At 45.4% G+C, this 20,381-nt stretch overlaps 1 protein-coding gene across 1 annotated transcript; it reads right to left on the reverse strand.

Moving 5' to 3' along the window:
* Nucleotides 1–3,817: 3,817 nt before the first annotated feature.
* On the reverse strand, nt 3,818–10,946 carry LOC309558459 (uncharacterized protein; the record flags this gene model as incomplete). Its single annotated transcript, XM_082261531.1, has 2 exons — nt 3,818–3,918; nt 10,307–10,946. 2 exons carry the CDS (start codon nt 10,944–10,946, stop codon nt 3,818–3,820), a joined length of 741 nt encoding a protein of 246 aa, XP_082117657.1.
* Between the last annotated feature and the right edge of the window lie 9,435 nt (nt 10,947–20,381).

The raw sequence follows: 20,381 nt of genomic DNA on the forward strand, positions 1-20,381 counted from the left end.
CCCATAACAGGGTGACACCAAGCAAGCCAATCAGCCACCACAGACTGTTCCTGAAAGCCAGCCACCAATAACAGGGTGACACCAGTCACCAAGCCAGCAACCCATGACAGGGTGACACCAAGCCAGCCAGTGCCACTACAGTGTTCCTGTAAGCCAGCCACCCAGAACAGGGTGATGCCAGCCACCACAGTGTTCCAGCAAGCAAGCCACCCACAACAGGGTCACACAAAGCCAGCCACACTGTCAGGCGTCAGCCACCAACCCACAACAGTGTGCCAGTGACAGAATCAGCAGCAACTTCAGCTTCAGCAAGCCATTTCTTTAATCTTTTTTGTGTCTTTCAAGTTGAAATGGAGATGGATGAGGAGAGAGAGAGTAAAAGTGTGGTCTGGGACTATTTCTCGTCTGAACCATCTCCAGGAAAAGCAGCAGTGTGCAACACATGTACAAGCAACATAAGCATGGGATTAGTAACTGCAAAAAACAAAAATACCTCAAATCTTTGGGCCCATCTAAGAGTTCATCATATTGAATTGTATCATGCAGCACAGAAAAAACAAAATGAATATCAATGTGATTTTGATTCAATACCTCCTCCACTATCCCAGGCAACAATAACAGATATGTTTGTGAAAAAAACTGATGTCAATGTCTAGATTCAGATGGAAGATCCCAGATGCTGGACAGAGTAATCACAGAGATGATTGTCACTGATAACCAGCCATTTACAATTTTCAAATGATGGTCTGTCAAGCCAAAGAGCTTTGATTGATATATGTTTTGAGAAGCATGAAGAGATTAAACATGTTGTGCTTGCAAGTCTTTTGAATCCTCGATACAAGAACCATGCTTTCTCTTCTGATGATGTATTGGCTAAGGCGAAACAATGGCTGACAGAAGATATGGAAGTGCAGGAGGTTCCTGCCAAAAAGAAAAGTCCAGAACACTACTTTTATGAAGAGTAGCATGCTGAAAAAACAGACACATATTACAAAAATATGTAATCAAACAGAAGAGAATCTTCTTCATCGTCGTCAAATTGATCAGGACATTTTCTGTGTTTTATTGGGGCCTCATGCGGAGGATTCAATTTCTTCTGAATGTGCAACGATGAGCCTGGATGATGAACTTCATCTCTATTTGAAAGAAGCCATAATTGACAGAAGTCATCCTCTTCAGTGGTAGAGCGAAAATGAGGCATGCTACAAAAGACTTGCTTCTCATGCTAGAAGATACCTTTCTCTCTCTGCTCCTCTGTCCTCCACTCCTGAGCATGTTTACAAAGTTGCAGCATTGTTTGAAAAAACAGAAGACCTTTAACAGGCGACCATGGACATTCTGAAATGTTCTGCTTTCTGCATTAAAATATTGTTCTTAACTGGGAGTATTGAAAAGAGTAGTGTCCACTCCACTCCGATCCAATCCACTGTCTAGCTCAGTGTTTCTTATCTCCGGTTCTCAGGGCACACTAACAGGCCAGATTTTAGGTATTACCTTGGGGAGATGCAGACTAGAATACTGCAATCACTGAGCAGCAAATGATATCACCTGGGATGTATTTCAGTTTTCTTGCAAACCTGGCCTGTTAGTGTGTCCTGAGGACCGGAGTTGAGAAACAATGGTCTAGCTGTTGCCTACCTTTTTTTTTTTTTTTTTTTTTTTTAGCAGTTTTGTACTGACTGCTGTAGTTGCAGTGAGTGCCCTACTGCAGAGATAGTCCGCTGACTCCAATCCAATCCACTGTCTAGCTGTTGCCTAGCTTTTTTCTAGCAGTTTTGCACTGACTGCACTGCATTAGTTGCAGTCAGTGTCTTACTGCAGAGGTAGTCCTCCTCCACTGACTCCAGTCCATCCAATGCACATCCAATGCACTGTGTATGTGTATTTTGTGTAGCTGTTGTTGTTGTCTAGCTTTTTTTCTAGCTGTTTTGCACTGACTGCACTGCAGTAACATATTGCAGTGTGTGAGTCCACTACTGCAGCACTTTTATCATAAAAGTGCTTCAGTAGTGGACTCACACACTGCAATATGTTACTGCAGTGCAGTCAGTTTTATGCATTAATGCACAATCAGGATGTGAAATGCAAAGAAAATGTCCCTGGAATTGAATTTTTCATATCAGTTTTTATGCAGTTAAGGTGCGAAGAATGAGCACTGAATGTTGAAAATGTTAATAAATAAAGATTAACATGTTTATTAACCGATTTCTGTAAATTTTTGTGTTTTTTTTTTTTTTGGGTAATTTTTACATGCATGAAAATATCGGCCGATACCGATATGCGATCGGCAAAATATTGGTATCGGCAACGAAAAAACGATATCGGTCGATCACTAGCAGTTTAGTATCATTCCACGAGTGTGTGGTGCAACTTTAAAGTGTGAAATAATAGGGGTCTATTTACTCGGTGTAACATCACCATTTATATTTCACCAAATAATTGGGTATTGCATTGTATTTTTGTGCATTAAAATTTCTTTAAAGTGTATTTTTCCCCCAAAAAATAGTGTTATAAAAACCACTGCACAAATACCATTTCAAATAAAAAATTGAAACACCCACCATTTTATCTTCTAGGCCCCTTTCATAAAACTAACATAATGTTTGAGGATTCTAAATAATTTTCTAGCAAAATAATACTGTAGGAGAGAAGTGTCAGAATAGGTCTGGACTTCAAGTGGTTAAAAATATGAGAAACCGTTCATGTGAAAAAGCACATCAGGAGAGAATTGGGGCGAGGTTCCACCACAATTTCCTGTTATTTAACCAACTTTGTCATAATGAAAGTGAAAATAAAACATTAGCTCAGGAAGCTGAAATACAAATAAATGGTCACAGTGTGGCCAAATCGAAGTCTGCTGAATTTAAAAGAATTACTAAATGTCCTGATCATATAGGGAAGGTCAGATTTGCAAATCCATATATTAAAAACTAAAATCATAATTAAAGGGAGAACAACATAGGATCAAGGAGAACATACAACATGGGATCAGAGAGGAGAACATACAACACTTCTCCCATTTCTTTCTCTCTCTCTCCTCTCTTCCCTCTTCTCTCTCTCCCCACCTCCATTATTCTATCTGTCCTCCACTTACACATCTTTTTCTCTCCCCTCTCCTCTTCTCCCACTTCTCTCCCTCTCCCCCTCTCCTCCAACTTCTCTCTCTCTCTCTCTCTCTCTCCCCCCCTCTCCTCCCACTTCTTTCTCTTTCACCTTCTCCTATTATCCAACCTCTCTCTCCCCTCTTCTCTCACTTCTCTCTCTATCCCTTTTCCTCACACTTCTCTTTCTCTCTTCTTCTTCTCTTACCTCTCCTCTCCTCCTAATTATCTCTCCTCCTCACCTCTCCCTCTCCTCCCACTTCTCTTTTGCATTATTCTCTGCCTCTCTTTTTCATTATTCTTCCCCATTTTCTCTTTTTCGTCTCTTGCCCCCCCCCCCCTTCCCCTCTCTCTCTCTCTCTCTTCTTCTCTTCTCAACCCTTTCTATTGTCTCTCTCTCCCTCTCTTTCATTATTCTCACTCCCCTCTCTCTTTCTCTGCCCTTCATTATTCTCTCTCTCTTCTCTCCCCCCACTTTCCCTCTCTCCTTTACTATTAATCATTATTCTCTCACCTCCCTCTTCTCTCTCTCGCCCTCCCCTCCTCCATTATTCTATCTCACTCTCCCCTCTCCTCTTCTCCCACTTCTCTCCCTCTCCTCCAACATCTCTCTCTCTCTCCTCTCTTTAACTTCCCTTCTCCTATCATCCAACTTCTCTCTCCCCCCATCTCCTCTCCTCTCATTTATCTCTCTGCCACCCTCCTACATTATTCTCTCACTCAGCTCTCTCTTCCACTATTTTCACTCTCAACCTTTGTGATGGAACCAACCCACACTCCGCTTGATTTCTTCTGTCAGTACACCGCTTCCTGCAGTCTGAACATAGGTATCAGATATCATAGCCGCATAAAATAGAAGACTAGCCAACAAAAAGCTTGTATGAGAACTGGAACCCTTTATTTGAAAACTTACAGAGAATTTATACTACACATCCAGGTGAAGCTGATCACATTATCATATGCAGATGCAATTGTATACAGAAATATAATTAACACTGTGATGGAACCGACCCGCATTGTGCTTGAGTGTTTCCGTCAGTATACTGCTTCCTCCAGTCTGAACATTGATATTAGATATTATAGCCACATAACATACAAGACTAGCCGCCAATAGCTTGTATGAGATCTGGAACACTTTATTGAACAAACTCACACAGAATATATACCACACAGGAGGACATCCCCCTCCTGATCATACCACCCTAAGAATACAAATTGCACACAGGAATATAATTACCATAGCTAAACATTAGGCTAATTAAAACCACCTGGACAATGATATCATTTACATGCTAATTAACCCAGCACTTAAACCAGCCTAGGTGGAGGGCACACAATACTACCAGACAGACAAATAGGTGACACAATTAGCCATTGGAATCCACATCTAAGCTATGCTTTGATAATTCAGGAGTCACAGACTTCATGGCAACGGTCTACAACAGACTATAAGTCTCACAGGGAAAAGGGGGAATACATCTTCATATATTTATTGAGGGATATTGTTGATCAATAACACTGTCCCATCTGAAGAAATGCAAACCACATTCTCAGTGTCCATTAAGTAGCTGTCCTTCATTTTCTTGGTCGCCCTGTGCCCTGAATAGACACAGGGTGACTTAAAGTGGAGTTCCACCCATTTTTGGAACTTTAGATCTTTGTAATCCCCTTTAAAATGGCTTTTACCAATGGAAACTTTTTTTTTTTTTTTTTGCTAGTAAATACCTTAATTTTGGCTTTATTCCTTCTCTCCTCACTTCCTGGTCCGATCGGCGATGACGTTATTTGGCGATCCGCAGTGTCTGCTGGGATGTATTCTACTTGCAGTAGCTGTATCTGTACTGAGCCGTGCCTGCCCCGCCTCCGCCCCGCCTCCTCTCATTGAATTGCATTGTATGAATGTATTAAGGCTGTTCTCTGCCCAGCCTCCGCCCCGCCTCCTCTCATTGAGTTGTATTGAGAGGAGGCGGGGCGGAGGCTGGGCAGAGAACAGCCTTAATACATTCATACAATGCAATTCAATGAGAGGAGGCGGGGCGGAGGCGGGGCGGAGGCGGGGCAGGCACGGCTCAGTACAGATACAGCTACTGCAAGTAGAATACATCCCAGCAGACACTGCGGATCGCCGAATGACGTCATCGCCGATCGGACCAGGAAGTGAGGAGAGGAGGAATAAAGCCAAAATTAAGGTATTTACTAGCAAAAAAAAAAAAAAAAAGTTTCCATTGGTAAAAGCCGTTTTAAAGGGGATTACAAAGATCTATGTATTCCAACATATTAAAAATGGGTGGAACTCTGCTTTTAAGAGAGGCATAGGGAGCTGAAACAAGGGTTTCCCTAACTCTCCAAGGGAAGCTGGGTTCCACTGACCCCCCCCCCCCCCCAAAGTGACTCCTGTCATATCTTTCCCCTTTTGGCAGGAGACTAGCACAGGAGGAGACCCCAGATGGGTTGACTTCTAAGTTAGTCTGTAGTTCCAGTCACCCAAAGCCCGCAACCACACAATACCCCCAACAAATTGTCTCATACAGATCATTACTCACCTAGCCAACCTCTGCATCTCTCAGAGAACATACCCACAAACGGGTCCTTCTCCCTAGAGTCTTGTCAGCCACAGGAAAGAAGACAGGCTGGCTGGGCTCACTCTGTCATGCTGTTGGGGAGCTGGGCTGACTGTCCAGCATCCCTGGGATATGCAGGTGTGTACTGTAGTCCCATCCACTCCTTCAGGATTTCCAGTTGTTAGTAGAGGGCAGAGGCCAGCAGCACTCTGCTCTGTTGCCAGCTCTTCTGCTGGGTTGATGTCATCATTCTGGGGTGCCGTCTGCTGCTTTGAAAGGGAGTCGTAATAATAAAGAGGAAAGAAACCTCAAGAGATACATCACAGAGGAATACAATTGATTAAACCAGCTACTTTATTGAAAAACCGATACATGTCACAAAATTAAGAATATTTTATAAATTTCACCGACAACGTTGTCATGAAGGGCAGGCAGCTGCATCAAACACTCATACACCTGTATTGCTTGATTGTTTGTGTATACCTAGGAGCTTTAACCACTTGCCGACCACCCGCCACAGATATACTCTATATTATAGATAGATATAATATATATCGTGTGGGAGATTAGCTCACAGGGATCACCTTTCACAGGAACTTAAGGCCAGCACGCAGGTAGTTTCTTTAAAGTCTGGTGGATTGCCAGCTTTATTTCAGCAGAGGTTTGCAAAGATACAAAAACAACAAAACAATAAAATAAATCCTTGCCGTCCGGCACTAAACTAAACAACGGTTATCCTCACTATACAGTGTGGGGCTGGTCCCCATCACCCACAAAAACACATAGTAAAGCAAACCTGTTCTTTTGAAAGTCCACACACAGCTTCTCTCTCAGATTCCCTTCTGAGTCTCAGGCAGGCCAGAGCATTTCTGTGCTCTTTTCCTGTTAATTTAAAGTCCACCTGAGCATTGACTCAGGTAACTCACAATCTCTGGACCGGAACCTAGCCTGTCACAGAGGCTGGAAAAACCCGGGCCGGATTCCGGTTCATTCTCTCACCACAGAACGTATGCGAGGTGAAATATAGCGATTATCCACTATCTCACCTCGCATACCGTCACATATCCTCCCCCTCTGCTCAAGCGCCGGCGATTGAGCAATAGACCCAATCATACAGTGCATGCGGGAGAGGGCATCCGCATTGTTTTGGAGCTTGCCCGGCCTATGCTCTACTGTAAATTTGAACGGCTGTAGAGCCAGGAACCATCTTGTCACGTGGCCATTTTTCTCCCTGTTGTCACACATCCACTTTAGGGGAGCATGGTCAGTGACCAACTTAAACGACCTCCCCAACAAGTAATACTTCAGGGAGTCCAAAGCCCACTTAACAGCAAGACATTCCTTCTCAACAATAGCATAGTTTTTTTCATGCTTGTTTAGCTTTCGGCTCAGGTATACAACCGGGTGCTCCTCACCACCTCTGTTCTGGGATAGTACAGCACCTAGGCCCACCTCGGAGGCGTCAGTCTGTACCACAAACTCCTTTGTGAAGTCCGGAGTCACCAGCACCGGCAGTCCACAAAGGGCCTGCTTTAACATCTGAAGCGCCTCCTCCGCTTCAGGATTCCATTTGACCATGACCGACCCTCTACCCTTCGTTAGGTCAGTCAGAGGGGCGGCAATGGTGGCAAAGTTAGGTATAAACCGCCGGTAATGCCTAGGAAGGCCCGAACTTGTTTTTTGTTTACCGGTTGGGGCCACTTTTGAATTGCCTCAATCTTATTGGTCTGAGGCTTGACCAGTCCCCGACCAATAACATACCCAAGGTATTTGGCCTCCTCCAGGCCTATGGCACACTTTTTTGGGTTGGCCGTGAGACCTGCTTCCCTAAGGGAATCTACCACTGCTTGTACTCGGGGCAGATGCGAGTCCCAATCTAGGCTATGGATGACCACATCGTCCAAATAAGCAGCTGCGTATGAGCGATGTGGTCTCAAAGTTTTGTCCATCATTCTCTGGAAGGATGCAGGGGCCCCATGCAGACCGAAAGGCATCCGCTTGTATTGAAACGAGCCCTCAGGAGTGGAAAAGGCAGTCTTCTCTTTGGCTGATTCAGTTAGGGGTATTTGCCAATAGCCTTTCGTTAGATCTAGGGTTGTTATGTAGCGGGCCTGTCCCAACCTGTCCACGAGTTCGTCGACCCGAGGCATCGGGTATGCATCGAACTTGGATACACTGTTGAGTTTCCTAAAATCGTTACAAAACCTGATAGTGCCATCAGGTTTTGGGACCAATACTATGGGACTCGACCACTCACTGTGGGACTCTTCTATTACATCCAACTCTAACATATTTTTTATTTCCTTTGCGACTGCCTCTCGCCTGGCCTCTGGGATTCTATATGGCTTTAAATTTACGCGAACCCCTGGTTCTGTCACTATATCATGCTGGATCACATTGGTCAGTCCAGGTAAGGGGGAGAAAAAGTCTCTATTTTTGTACACAAACCCCCTAACATCATTTTGTTGTGCCACCGACAGGGAATCTGTTATGGGGACGTCAGGTGTCACCGTCACCCGGTCTGCTGGGGCCGGAGATGCAGCCAATAAAGTCTCTCTGTCCTTCCAAGGCTTTAAGAGATTCACATGATAAATTTGTTGTGGTTTCCTTTTCCCTGGTTGGTAGACTTTATAGTTGACCTCTCCTATCCTCTCGATAATTTCAAAGGGACCCTGCCACTTGGCTAGAAACTTACTTTCAACCGTGGGAACCAGTACCAACACTCTGTCCCCGGGGCTGAAAGTACGGACTCTGGCACCCCGATCATAGACCCTCCTCTGGGCCTCCTGCGCTCGCTCCATATGTTCTCGTACCAGTGGCAGGACAGCAGCGATTCTATCTTGCATCAGGGAGATATGCTCTATGACGCTTCTATATGGGGTGGCCTCACCTTCCCATGTTTCTTTGGCAACATCCAGCAGCCCCCTGGGATGTCTACCATACAAGAGCTCAAAGGGAGAATAGCCTGTGGATGCTTGCGGAACCTCTCGTATGGAAAACATAAGATATGGGAGCAAAAATCCCAATTTCTCCCATCTTTGTCAACCACCTTTTTTAGCATACTTTTCAAGGTTTTATTAAATCTTTCGACCAAACCATCCGTTTGGGGGTGGTAGACAGAGGTACGGAGATGGGAGATTTTATATAATCTACACAGTTCCTTGGTAACCCTGGACATAAATGGGGTGCCCTGATCGGTTAAGATCTCTTTTGGGATTCCCACTCGACTAAACACCTGGACTAACTCCTTGGCGATAGCCTTAGCGGAAGTATTACGCAAGGGTATGGCCTCAGGATAGCGTGTCGCATAGTCTAGGATCACCAGAATATGCTGGTGACCCCGGGCAGACTTCACTACCGGCCCCACCAGGTCCATGCCGATCCTCTCAAAAGGAACCTTGATGATTGGTAGAGGGACCAGGGGACTGCGAAAATGGGGCGATGGTGCCGACATTTGGCATTCAGGGCATGATTCACAGTACCCCCTGACATCTGCATGCAACCCGGGCCAGAAAAATCTTTGGGTGATTCTCTCCCTGGTCTTTTCGATACCGAGATGTCCCCCCATTACATGACCATGGGCCAGGTCTAGGACCAACCTGCGGAAGGGTTTGGGAACCAGCAGCTGTTCAACCTCATCCTCTCCCCGTTTTATCACCTGATACAGTAAATTGTTTTTAATGGCCATGTAGGGAAAAGACACCGCCCAGTGAGGATCTACTGGTTCCCCATCCACCATCTTAGCGTTTTCTCTGGCTCTAAGGAGGGTGACATCTCGTAATTGCTCGGTACAGAAATCCTCTCTCCTGACTTCTAAGTCGGGTACCACATTCTGGCTGCTCTCATTGTCAGGTCCAGAAATGTCCTCCTGTTCATTACCCTCTGGCTGGGAGCTAGCTTCCAGGTCCTCCGGCTCCCCAGCCATGACAGGGAAAGGAAGAGGATCTCCAGCTCCCTCGATTCCCCCAACAGGGTTTCCTTCCCTTTGGCAAAAAGGGTCTGGTGAGAGTTCCTGTGCTTCCGGAGCAGGGGGAGCTCTCTCCACCAGCCTCCCCTTGTTCTCCCACAACCTCCAAAAATGGGGGAAATCCCTCCCCACTAAAGCTTCATGAAGTAGCGAAGGCACCACCCCCACTGAATGGGTCATACTGCCCCAAGGGGTATCAACCTCAACCACTGCTGTCTGGTAGTCCCGAGTGTCCCCATGGATGCAAATGACCCCAATAGTGCTGGGGTGTAATTTTGTGGGATTTACACAATCAGTTCTGACTAGGGTCACTACACTTCCAGAGTCTAGCAGGGCTGTGAGCGGCTTTCCATCCACTGCAATAACACACATTTGCTTTTCAATGCGACTCTGACATGAAGCAGTATATGCGACCTGTGCAAACAAAGATATGCGTCTTTTCCTATAAGCAAAATCACATTGCATAGGTTCATCATTTATAGGACAGTTTGCAGCAATATGCCCAAATGCATGGCAGCGGAAACACTGTATGTGCTCTATCCCCAGTCCTCTTAGTGGTCCCAAAGACCTTCCTGGCTTCTTTGGCCAGTCTCCAGGCCTAGGACCAACAGTCTCATTAGCGGTAACAACAGTCTTATCTAGTTTCCCCATGCACTTTAACCCTGGAACAGTCTTACCAGAACCGCTGGGCGATCTTGCACCCCTAGACACACTGAAGTGGGGCGTAGACGGGTTCACCAAGTCCTCCGTAGCACTGTACCTCTCCACTAGGTCCACCAATTCGGTTGCAGTTTTGGGGTCCCCCTGTCCGACCCACTTCCTCAGAGCAGCAGGGAGCGCGCGCAGGTACTGCTCCATTACCACACGCTCCACGATCTGGGGGCCCGTCAAGGTCTCTGGTTGCAACCACTTTTTGGTGAGGTGGACCAGGTCAAACATTTGAGAACGGGGTGGCTTGCTGCTGGAATAGGTCCACTGATGCACGCGCTGGGCCCGGACTGCCATGGTGACACCCAAGCGCGCGAGTATCTCCACTTTCAGAGTCTCATAGTCCTGGGCCTTATCTGGGTCCAGGTCAAAATACGCTTTTTGCGATTCTCCTGTCAGAAATGGGGCTAACAGACCCGCCCACTGTTCGTTTGGCCAACCTTCACGGACAGCGACTCTCTCAAAAGTCGCCAGGTATGCTTCCACATCATCGGTCGGTGTCATCTTTTGCAGGTGGTACGAGGCACGTACCAATTTTGGTTCAGCTGGCACAGGAGATGCAACTTCTTTCTTTAACTCTAGCAGAGCCTCTGCAAACTGCCGGTTCATCTCCTGCTGGGCTGCATGTTGTGCTGCAGCAACCTCCTGCTGTGCTGCCAGCTTTGCTGCAGTAGCCTCCTGTTGTGCTCTAGTGGCCTCTGCGATTTGGCGGTTTGTTTCTCGCTGAGCTGCATTGGCCTGTAGCAGGGCCTTTAGCATTTCCTCCATCTTTAGAAAGTGCCCGCATCCTCCACCACGTGTGGGAGATTAGCTCACAGGGATCACCTTTCACAGGAACTTAAGGCCAGCACGCAGGTAGTTTCTTTAAAGTCTGGTGGATTGCCAGCTTTATTTCAGCAGAGGTTTGCAAAGATACAAAAACAACAAAACAATAAAATAAATCCTTGCTGTCCGGCACTAAACTAAACAACGGTTATCCTCACTATACAGTGTGGGGCTGGTCCCCATCACCCACAAAAACACATAGTAAAGCAAACCTGTTCTTTTGAAAGTCCACACACAGCTTCTCTCTCAGATTCCCCTCTGAGTTTCAGGCAGGCCAGAGCATTTCTGTGCTCTTTTCCTGTTAATTTAAAGTCCACCTGAGCATGGACTCAGGTAACTCACAATCTCTGGACCGGAACCTAGCCTGTCACAGAGGCTGGAAAAACCCGGGCCGGATTCCGGTTCATTCTCTCACCACAGAACGTATGCGAGGTGAAATATAGCGATTATCCACTATCTCACCTCGCATACCGTCACACTCTATAGATGCAGTATACTATAGCTAGTGTACAGTATCTCACAAAAGTGAGTACACCCTCACATTTAAATTGGGCTCAATTAGCCATTCCCCTCCCCGATGTCATGTGACTCGTTAATGTTACAAGGTCTCAGGTGTGAATGGGGTGAAGGTGTCTTAAATGTGTTGTTATCGCTCTCACTCTCTAATACTGATCACTGGAAGTTCAACATGGCACCTCATGGCAAAGAACTCTGTGAGGATCCGAAAAAGAAATTGTAGCTCTACTGAAAAATGGCCTAGGCTATAAGAAGTTTGCCAAGACCCTCACACTGAGCTGCAGCATGGTGGCAAGATCATACAGTGGCTTAACAGGACAGGTTCCACTCAGAACAGGCCTCGCCATGGTCAACCAAAGTAGTTGAGTGCACCTGCTCAGCATCATATCCAGAGGTTGTCCTTGGGAAATAGACGTAAGAGTGCTGCAAGCATCGCTGCATAGGTTGCAAGGGGTGGGGAGTCAGTGTTTCAGTGCTCAGATGGTACGCCACACACTGCATCAAATTGGTCTGCTGGCTATCATCCCAGAAGGAAGCCTCTTCTAAAGATGATGCACAAGAAAGCCCGCACACAGTTTGCAGAATGCAGACTAAGGACATGGATTACTGGAACCATGTCCTGTGGTCTGATGAGACCAAGATAAACTTATTTGGTTCAGATGGTGTCAAGCGTGTGTGGTGGCAACCAGGTGAGGAGTACAAAGACAAGTGTGTCTTGCCTACTGTTAAGCATGGTGGTGGGAGTGTCATGGTCTGGGGCTGCATGAGTGCTGCTGGCAATGGGAAGCTACAGTTCATTGAGGGAACCATGAATGCCAACATGTACTGTAACATACTGAAGCAGAGCATGATCCCCTCCCTTCGGAGACTGAGCCGCAGGGCAGTATTCCAACATGACAACAACCCTAAACACACCTCCAAGACGACCACTGCCTTGATAAAGATGCTGAGGGTAAAGGTGATGGACTGGCCAAGCCTGTCTTCAGACCTAAACCCTATTGAGCACCTGTGGGTCATCTTCAAATGGAAGGTGGAGGAGCGCAAAGTCTCTAACATCCACCAGTTTCATGATGTCATCATGGAAGAGTGGAAGAGGACTCCAGTGGCAACCTGTGAAGCTCTGGTGAACTCCATGCCCAAGAGGGTTAAGGCAGTGCTGGAAAATAATGGTGGCCCATCAAAATATTGACACTTTGGTCCCAATTTGGATATTTCTACTTAGGGGTGTACTCACTTTTGTTGCCAGCGGTTTAGACATTAATGGCTGTGTGTTGAGTTATTTTGAGGGGACAGCAAATTTACACTGTTATACAAGCTGTACACTCACTACTTTACATTGTAGCAAAGTGTCATTTCTTCAGTGTTGTCACATGAAAAGATAGAATAAAATATTTACAAAAATGTGAGGGGTGTACTCACTTTTGTGAGATATTCTATCTATGTGTGTATGTGTGTATGTGTGTATGTATATGTATATATGTATATGTATATGTGTATATATATATATATATATATATATATATATATATATATATATATATATATATATATATATATATATATAATGTATGTGTGTGTGTGTGTGTGTATATGTGTGTGTGTGTGTATATGTGTGTGTGTGTGTATATGTGTGTGTGTATGTATATATATATATATATATATATATATATATAATAACTTTGTTCTCAACAAACTAAAAAGCAAAAATCTCTCTCTCCCTGCTTAAGATTCGATCTCACAACCATTGCCATTGCAGGTATGGTATTCTACCAGACCAGTGTCATTTCTTCAGTGTTGTCACATGAAAAGATAGAATAACATATTTACAAAAATGTGAGGGGTGTACTCACTTTTGTGAGATACTGTATATCTATAGATATACTATAGATATAGTATATATTCGTGGGAGCGCTCCTGGGGGTGCAGCAGGGAAGCCGATCTACAGGGCCATCGGCCACAATTGCCGCCGGACACCCGTGATCGCTCCCCGTGGAGAGAGAACGACATTCTGCTGTTGTAAACACAGCAGACCGTTGTTCTCTCTGGAATGAAAACAGAGCGCTTGTGATCCTCCTATTTAGGAACACCCCCTAGGCTCACACTTAACCCTTTGATCTCCCCTGGGTTAACCCCTTCCCTACCAGTGTTATTAGTACAGTGACATGTGTGCATATTTTTAGCACTGATTACAGTACTAATGTCACTGGTCCCCCAAAAGTATCAAAAATGTCAGTCAGGTGTCCGCCACAATGTCGTAGTTCCGCTAAAAATCGCAGATCACCGCCATTACTAGCAAAAAAAAAAATGGAAATAAATAAAAATGACATTTCTACCCTAGTTTGTAGATGCGATAACTTATCTCAAAACAAATCAAAACACGCTAATTGGGATTTTTTTTTTACCAAAAATTTGTAGCAGAATACAGTTTGGCCTAAAATGATGAAAAAATTTGATTGTTTAATTTTTTTTTATTGGGAATGTTATATAGCAGAAAGTGAAAAATATGTTTTTTTTTTTTTTTTCAGACTTGTTGCTCTTTTTTTATTTATAGCGCAAAAAATAAAGATTGCACAGGGGATCAAATACCACCAAAAGAAAGCTCTGTTTGTGGAAAAAAAGGACATCCATTTTTTTTTTTTGGGCTACAGCATCGCATTACCGCGCAATTGTCTGTTAAAGTAACTCAATGCCAAATTGCAAAAAAAATGGCCTGGTCATTAACCTCTTCCCGTATGCCCTATAGCCGAACGACGACTACAGCATGGACCTTTATTGCCGGGAGGGCGTCCATGTTTTTCCTCCTGTGCATGAGCTGCCTGCACGCTCCCTGCAGAGCACGTGCGGCTCACTCTGTGATCAGCTAGTCCATGAGACTCGGCTAATCACAGATTGGAGTAAGTGGTCGGTCCCGGCTCCTTACTACATGATCAGCTGTCAGACAATGACAGCTGATCATGTGATGTAAACAGCAGCCGGAGATTAGCTGTTTTTTCTCCTCACGCTATCAGCGTGAAGAGAAAAAAATGCAGATCGCCACTGCTGTCAGAGGGACATCGGTCCCGAAGAGGAGAGGGGCATCTGTGCCCACCAGTGCCACCTACCAGTGCTTACCAGTGTCCACCAGCACCACATACCAGTGCCCACAGTGCCACCTATCAGTACCCACCAGTGCCAACTATCAGTACCACCTCTCAGTGCAAATCAGTGTCCCATCATGCGTGCTTCCCATAAATGTCACCTAACAGTGCCTATCATTGCCCTACAGTGCCACCTATCAGTGCCACCTATCGGTGCCCATCAGTGCCCCCTATAAGTTCCCATGAGTGCTGCCTAATATTGTCCTTCAGTGAAACTTACCAGTGCCCTCCAGTGCTGCCTTTCAGAGGGACTTGCTTGGCCTCTAGTGTGTGAGCACTTTTAGTAGTGGACCTGTCATAAGCAGCCCTGCTGTCCGAGTTCAGGGAGTCAGGTGTAAAACACAGGATCTGCTGCAGCCCTCAACTCAGCCTTTCAATTAAAACCGAATCAATCAAAGTAATGCACTATCAGTCTTCCATACTTTTTATGCACTTTGCCGAATCACCGTGTGAGCCATCCATCCTAAGTTAAGGAGACAGGAAGAGTGCCTGCAGTTTCCATCTGCTGATTGAAAGGCTGTTTTTTCCTTTTCCATTTGGTAAGAGGCTTAAGCTCCGTACACACGTACCGATTGTCGGACGAAAATTTTCGGCCGCCGAACGATCAGTCGATTTTCGGCTTGTTAGTATGATGCTTCCGACAGCCGACAGCGCACTTTCGGCCGAACAGAATCTGTCGTGCAAGCATTAAAATTTTTTTATGCCGACACCAGAACGGCCGATTGTTCGCCAGTCAGTACAGATTTCGGCCGACAGACAGCAGATTTGCAAGACTGGGCATGCTCAGAAAAGAAAAAAGACAAGGAAAGTTAACCATCACATGACATCACTTCTGCAGTCGGCTGTTGTTGGCCGACAAAATTCGTGTGCAGTCTTTAGCACTTTTCAACCGACAGGACAGCACCAGACAAAAGACGGCCGATCGTTCGGCCCGACGATCGGTACGTGTGTACGGGGCTTTACATTGCTTTTTGCACCTGGGGGATCATGCACGTTTTGAAGGTGTTTATATGGATATACACATGTCACCATCACAGGAATTTATTTAAGGCACTTACCTTATTTTCCGCCGGGTAAGGAGGCATTTCACCAGGTGGAGGGATCATTCAACTACTCATCACTTTATTGATTAGTTATTGGTCTTTTCACCATATTTTGTTTCTTCATCACATAATTTTGAAGGACAATATTTATAATTTTTTTATATGTGGATTTTTCACACATTTGCATTGTTGATTATTTTTGTTTAATTCAACTCCGAGAAATTTCATTTTTGATTTCACACATCATCCTAAGAGTTTATAACACCATACTATATTTTTATGACCATTGTGTCTAGAGAATGTAGTTTGTATGTTTTTACTTTTTATGTTTCACATTGAAAAGCGCAATAATCTCTACCTTAATTTACTTCAAGAAATATTACTCACCAAATATTCCCGGCCATTTCCATAACAAAACAATAAAACAAATTCCAATATTCTCTCACTTAATAAAATATGTCTCTAGGATTTAGACATTCACAAAATCACTGTTACCTAGATGTACTTGGGTCCTGAGACCCCTTATGGTTCAAACCCCTCCTGAAAAGCCACTGGTGTATGTAATTTAAACCTTATACTTTGGACTCGGGTGTCCCTTCTGGGAACAAAAAAATAAAATAAAACCCTTACTGAGTCTTGACTGATACCTCCCAGGTATAGTGGCTATCAAGAAGTTTTCCCACCACTTCCGGTTCTGGCGCCCATGTAGACAGCAGCACGGAACGGCGACTCCACAAGAGCCTAATCCACGCCCATCTGAGCCATCCGACCTGGCGGACCGCTTCTCTACATCCCGGGGACCCGGTAAATATGGAAAAGTTTGTCCTCCATGGTCATCCTCCGGCCGCATCATCCCCTAGGGCCGCGCCCTCTGACCAGGCCGCACATGAAACAGAAATGGCGGACGCAGCTCCCCTGCCCACTACCTCCGCTACACAGGGATATAACCCCTCATCCTTTTCAGACTCTCAGGTCGCCTCACTTGCCCAAGCAGTTGCCGCTCTGCTGTCCCCTACGATTACAGATGCTGTGGACAAAGCTATATCCCAGGGGATGGCACAGCTGAGGAAGGAGCTAGGGCAACATGGAGGTATGCTAACAGAGCTGAAACACAGGATGTCAGACCTGGAGGACGATCTCCAGAGCTCTTTCTCGATGGACCAGCAAGCTAGGCACACACAGAAGTATCTACTAGACAAACTTGATGACCTGGAGAATCATTCCAGGAGAAACAATCTCCGTATAATAGGGCTCCCGGAGATATATAGTGCTGACACTCTTCCTGACTATTGTATGTCTCGCCTCCCTATAGCCCTGGGTATCACCTCTCCCTGCACTGTGGAACGTGCACACCGCCTGGGGGCCCCTTCCAATGAACGGCCCTCCCCTCGCCCCATCATTGTCCGATACCTTACCTATATGGACAGACAAAATATACTCAAATCCTTCCGGAACTCCAAATCCTTGCAGATTGACAGTCACAAGCTTCTGATCTTTGCAGACTATTCACAGGAAGTGTCCAGACGCAGAAAAGCATTCCAACCAATCTGTCAGGCCATGTACCTCAAAGCCATTAAATTTACTGTAGCCTACCCGGCCATATTGCGCTTCACTGACCCCTCCAAAAGTCATTCTCACATCCGGAAGAGTCCAGCCAATACCTCCAGACCTATCTACACATCTCCCTGGAAACCTCTCCAGCTCCCTCACTCCAACGCTCCCAGGGCCCGAGGGAGCAGCGCAGCCCTAGAAAAGATCCAGCCAAAAAGCTCAGACTCTCCGGTCCTACCTCACGAGCCAGGCCGTGCTAAGGGATTTATGCCGGTCCCAACCTCCTTTTACACAACCACCGCTCTGCTCCATCTCTACTACCATTTGATCTGTTCTCCTCATTCTTTCCAGGCTCGTGTTCTTCATACCAGCCCTGTGAGCAAGCAACGTTTGCTAATTTCCTGGTTATGTGTCCCTACTGTTTGCAATCCCATGTGTTTACCTTATTGCTATCTGTTCTTCTTTGGTCGTTCATGTTAACTTTTTATTTTGCTAACTTAACATGTTATACTTATGGGTTTTTCATCTTTACCCTTCCTCATGGTGCTCGGCCTTACGGTGCATTGGAACTCTACGGCTCACCTCTCTCGACGTCTCCTCCCAGACCTGTTCTGCCGGGAAGGACCCTCTCAGCTCTGCTCCAATCACCGGTAACGCTGTTCCTCATGTATGTATGTTGTACATGTGGGAAGAAGAGAAGTCTAGGCTTCACCTGTTGACCACCCCTGGTCTGCTACCCTCGACCCCTGTTGGGTCTGTTATCTCCTATGCTCCTGTCTATACCCCACCAGATGCTCTCTTACTCCTACATGTACTAAGATCTGTATTTTATATGATGTGATATTTCTTTACTGTCTTTACACTGAAACGGTTGCTATATCTGCTTTTGTGCCTTCCCCAGAAATTTGAACCCACGTGAAGGTTGTATCATGGAATGTTAAGGGCCTTAGGTCCCCACATAAACGCATGGCTGTTCTAAGGTGCCTGCGGACAGACATTGTATTAGGAGCGCTCCCTAAGCACACTAATGTGCTGTCATGAGTCTGCCATGTAAGGGTTAACCCAGTGCAGACTAATTGCAGTAATTGTCAACAAGCTGCCTTATTTAAACACCTCAGCAGCACTGTGTCTTTGCTGTTTTGTCTGCAGCTCTTGCCGTTGTTTCCTGAACCTGTGACCTGTTTCCTGCTGACTTCCTGTTGACCTTTTGGCTCTTTTGGAGCTTCAGCAATGCAACATTTCTGTACCCAGCCACAGAAAAGGACATTTTTTTTTTTGTAATCCATCTGTTACTGAGGTGGTGCTTGGCCGCGATATTAGCAACTGCAGTGTACTTCATGTGTGCCAGGCAAATAATCCTATTTTTTTGCTCAGTGAAGGAAAAAAAACTATTTTTTGTCTGGCTGCTCAAGTCCCCTATATTGGCTTTTGGATGTTTAAGGGGTGACATATTCAATTTGTCTAGCCTGGGATCTGTGGTGCCACAGATCACTTGGTTATACAATGCACTAACTATTTAAAAAAGCTGCATTTTGGGGTGTTATTTAAAAAAGCTGCATTTTGGCCGTAACAAAAGTAGTGCATCCGGCGTATAAATAATTATTTCCAATATATAGCAGTCCACTACTGCATTTGTGATTTTTGGTGACCAAATCTGTGCTCTGGGTCCACAAATCTGGTGTCCATACATAGTAGAAATATATACGGTTAATGTCGAGCAGTTAAAAGGAGCTTATTGGGGTGTTATTTTAAAAAGCTGCATTTTGGCCGTAACAAAAGTAGTGCATTCGGCGTATAAATAATTAGTTACAATATATAGCAGTTCACTACTGCATTTGTGATTTTTGGTGACCAAATCTGTGTTCTGTGTCCCCAGGTCTGGTGTCCATACATAGTAGGAATATATACGGTTAATGTCGAGCAGTTCAAAGCCAAATTTTGGCGTGTTATTTAAAAAAGCTGCATTTTGGGGTGTTATTAAAAAAAGCTGCGTGTTAGGCCGTAAAAAAAGTTGTGCATTTGTCGTATACATAATTATTTCCAATATATAGCAGTTCACTACTGCATTTGTGATTTTTGGTGACTAAATCTGTGCTCTGGGTCCCCAAATCTGGTGTCCATACATAGTATAAATATATACTGTTAATGTACAGCAGGTAAAAGCTACATTTTGGGGTGTTATTTTAAAAAAGCTGCATTTTGGGGTGTTATTAAAAAAAGCTGCATGTTAGGCCGTAAAAACAGTTGTGCATCCGCCGTATAAATAATTATTTCCAATATATAGCAGTTCACTACTGCACTTGTGATTTTAACTAGTGCTGACTACTGGGTTGCCACCCTGCTGGATCCCCGGTACAAGGACAACGTGCCCACCTTAATTCCCGCACTGAAGCATGATAGGAAGATGCCCGACTACAAGCGCATGCTGGTAGACATGCTCCTGAGGGCATTCCCAACTGACATGTGGGGACAAGTGCAAGCACAAGGTGAAGGCGGAGGAGGAGGAAGAGGTCATCAACGCAGCTGTGTCACGGCCAACTCCTCAGACAGCAGGGTTAGCATGGCCGGGATGTGGAAACGTTTTGTCAGCGCGCCACAGCAAACTTCACCACCAGCTGATAGGGAACGTGTTAGCAGGAGGCAGCATTTCAACAACATGGTGGAACAGTACGTGTGCACACGCCTCCACGTACTGACTGATGGTTCTGCCCCATTCAACTTCTGGGTCTCCAAATTGTCCACATGGCCAGAGCTTGCCCTTTATGCCTTGGAGGTGCTGGCCGGCCCTGCGGCAAGTGTATTGTCTGAACGTGTATTTAGCACGTCAGGGGGCATCATTACAGACAAACGCAGCCGCCTGTCCACAGCCAACGTGGACAAGCTCACATTCATTAAAATGAACCAGGCATGGATCCCACAGGAATTGTCCACACCTTCTGCAGAATAGATATTTATAATTGCCTCGCCCTCAA

The sequence above is a fragment of the Pelophylax lessonae genome, assembly GCF_965119305.1.
Source record: "Pelophylax lessonae genome assembly, chromosome: 6".
NCBI lineage: Eukaryota > Metazoa > Chordata > Amphibia > Anura > Ranidae > Pelophylax > Pelophylax lessonae.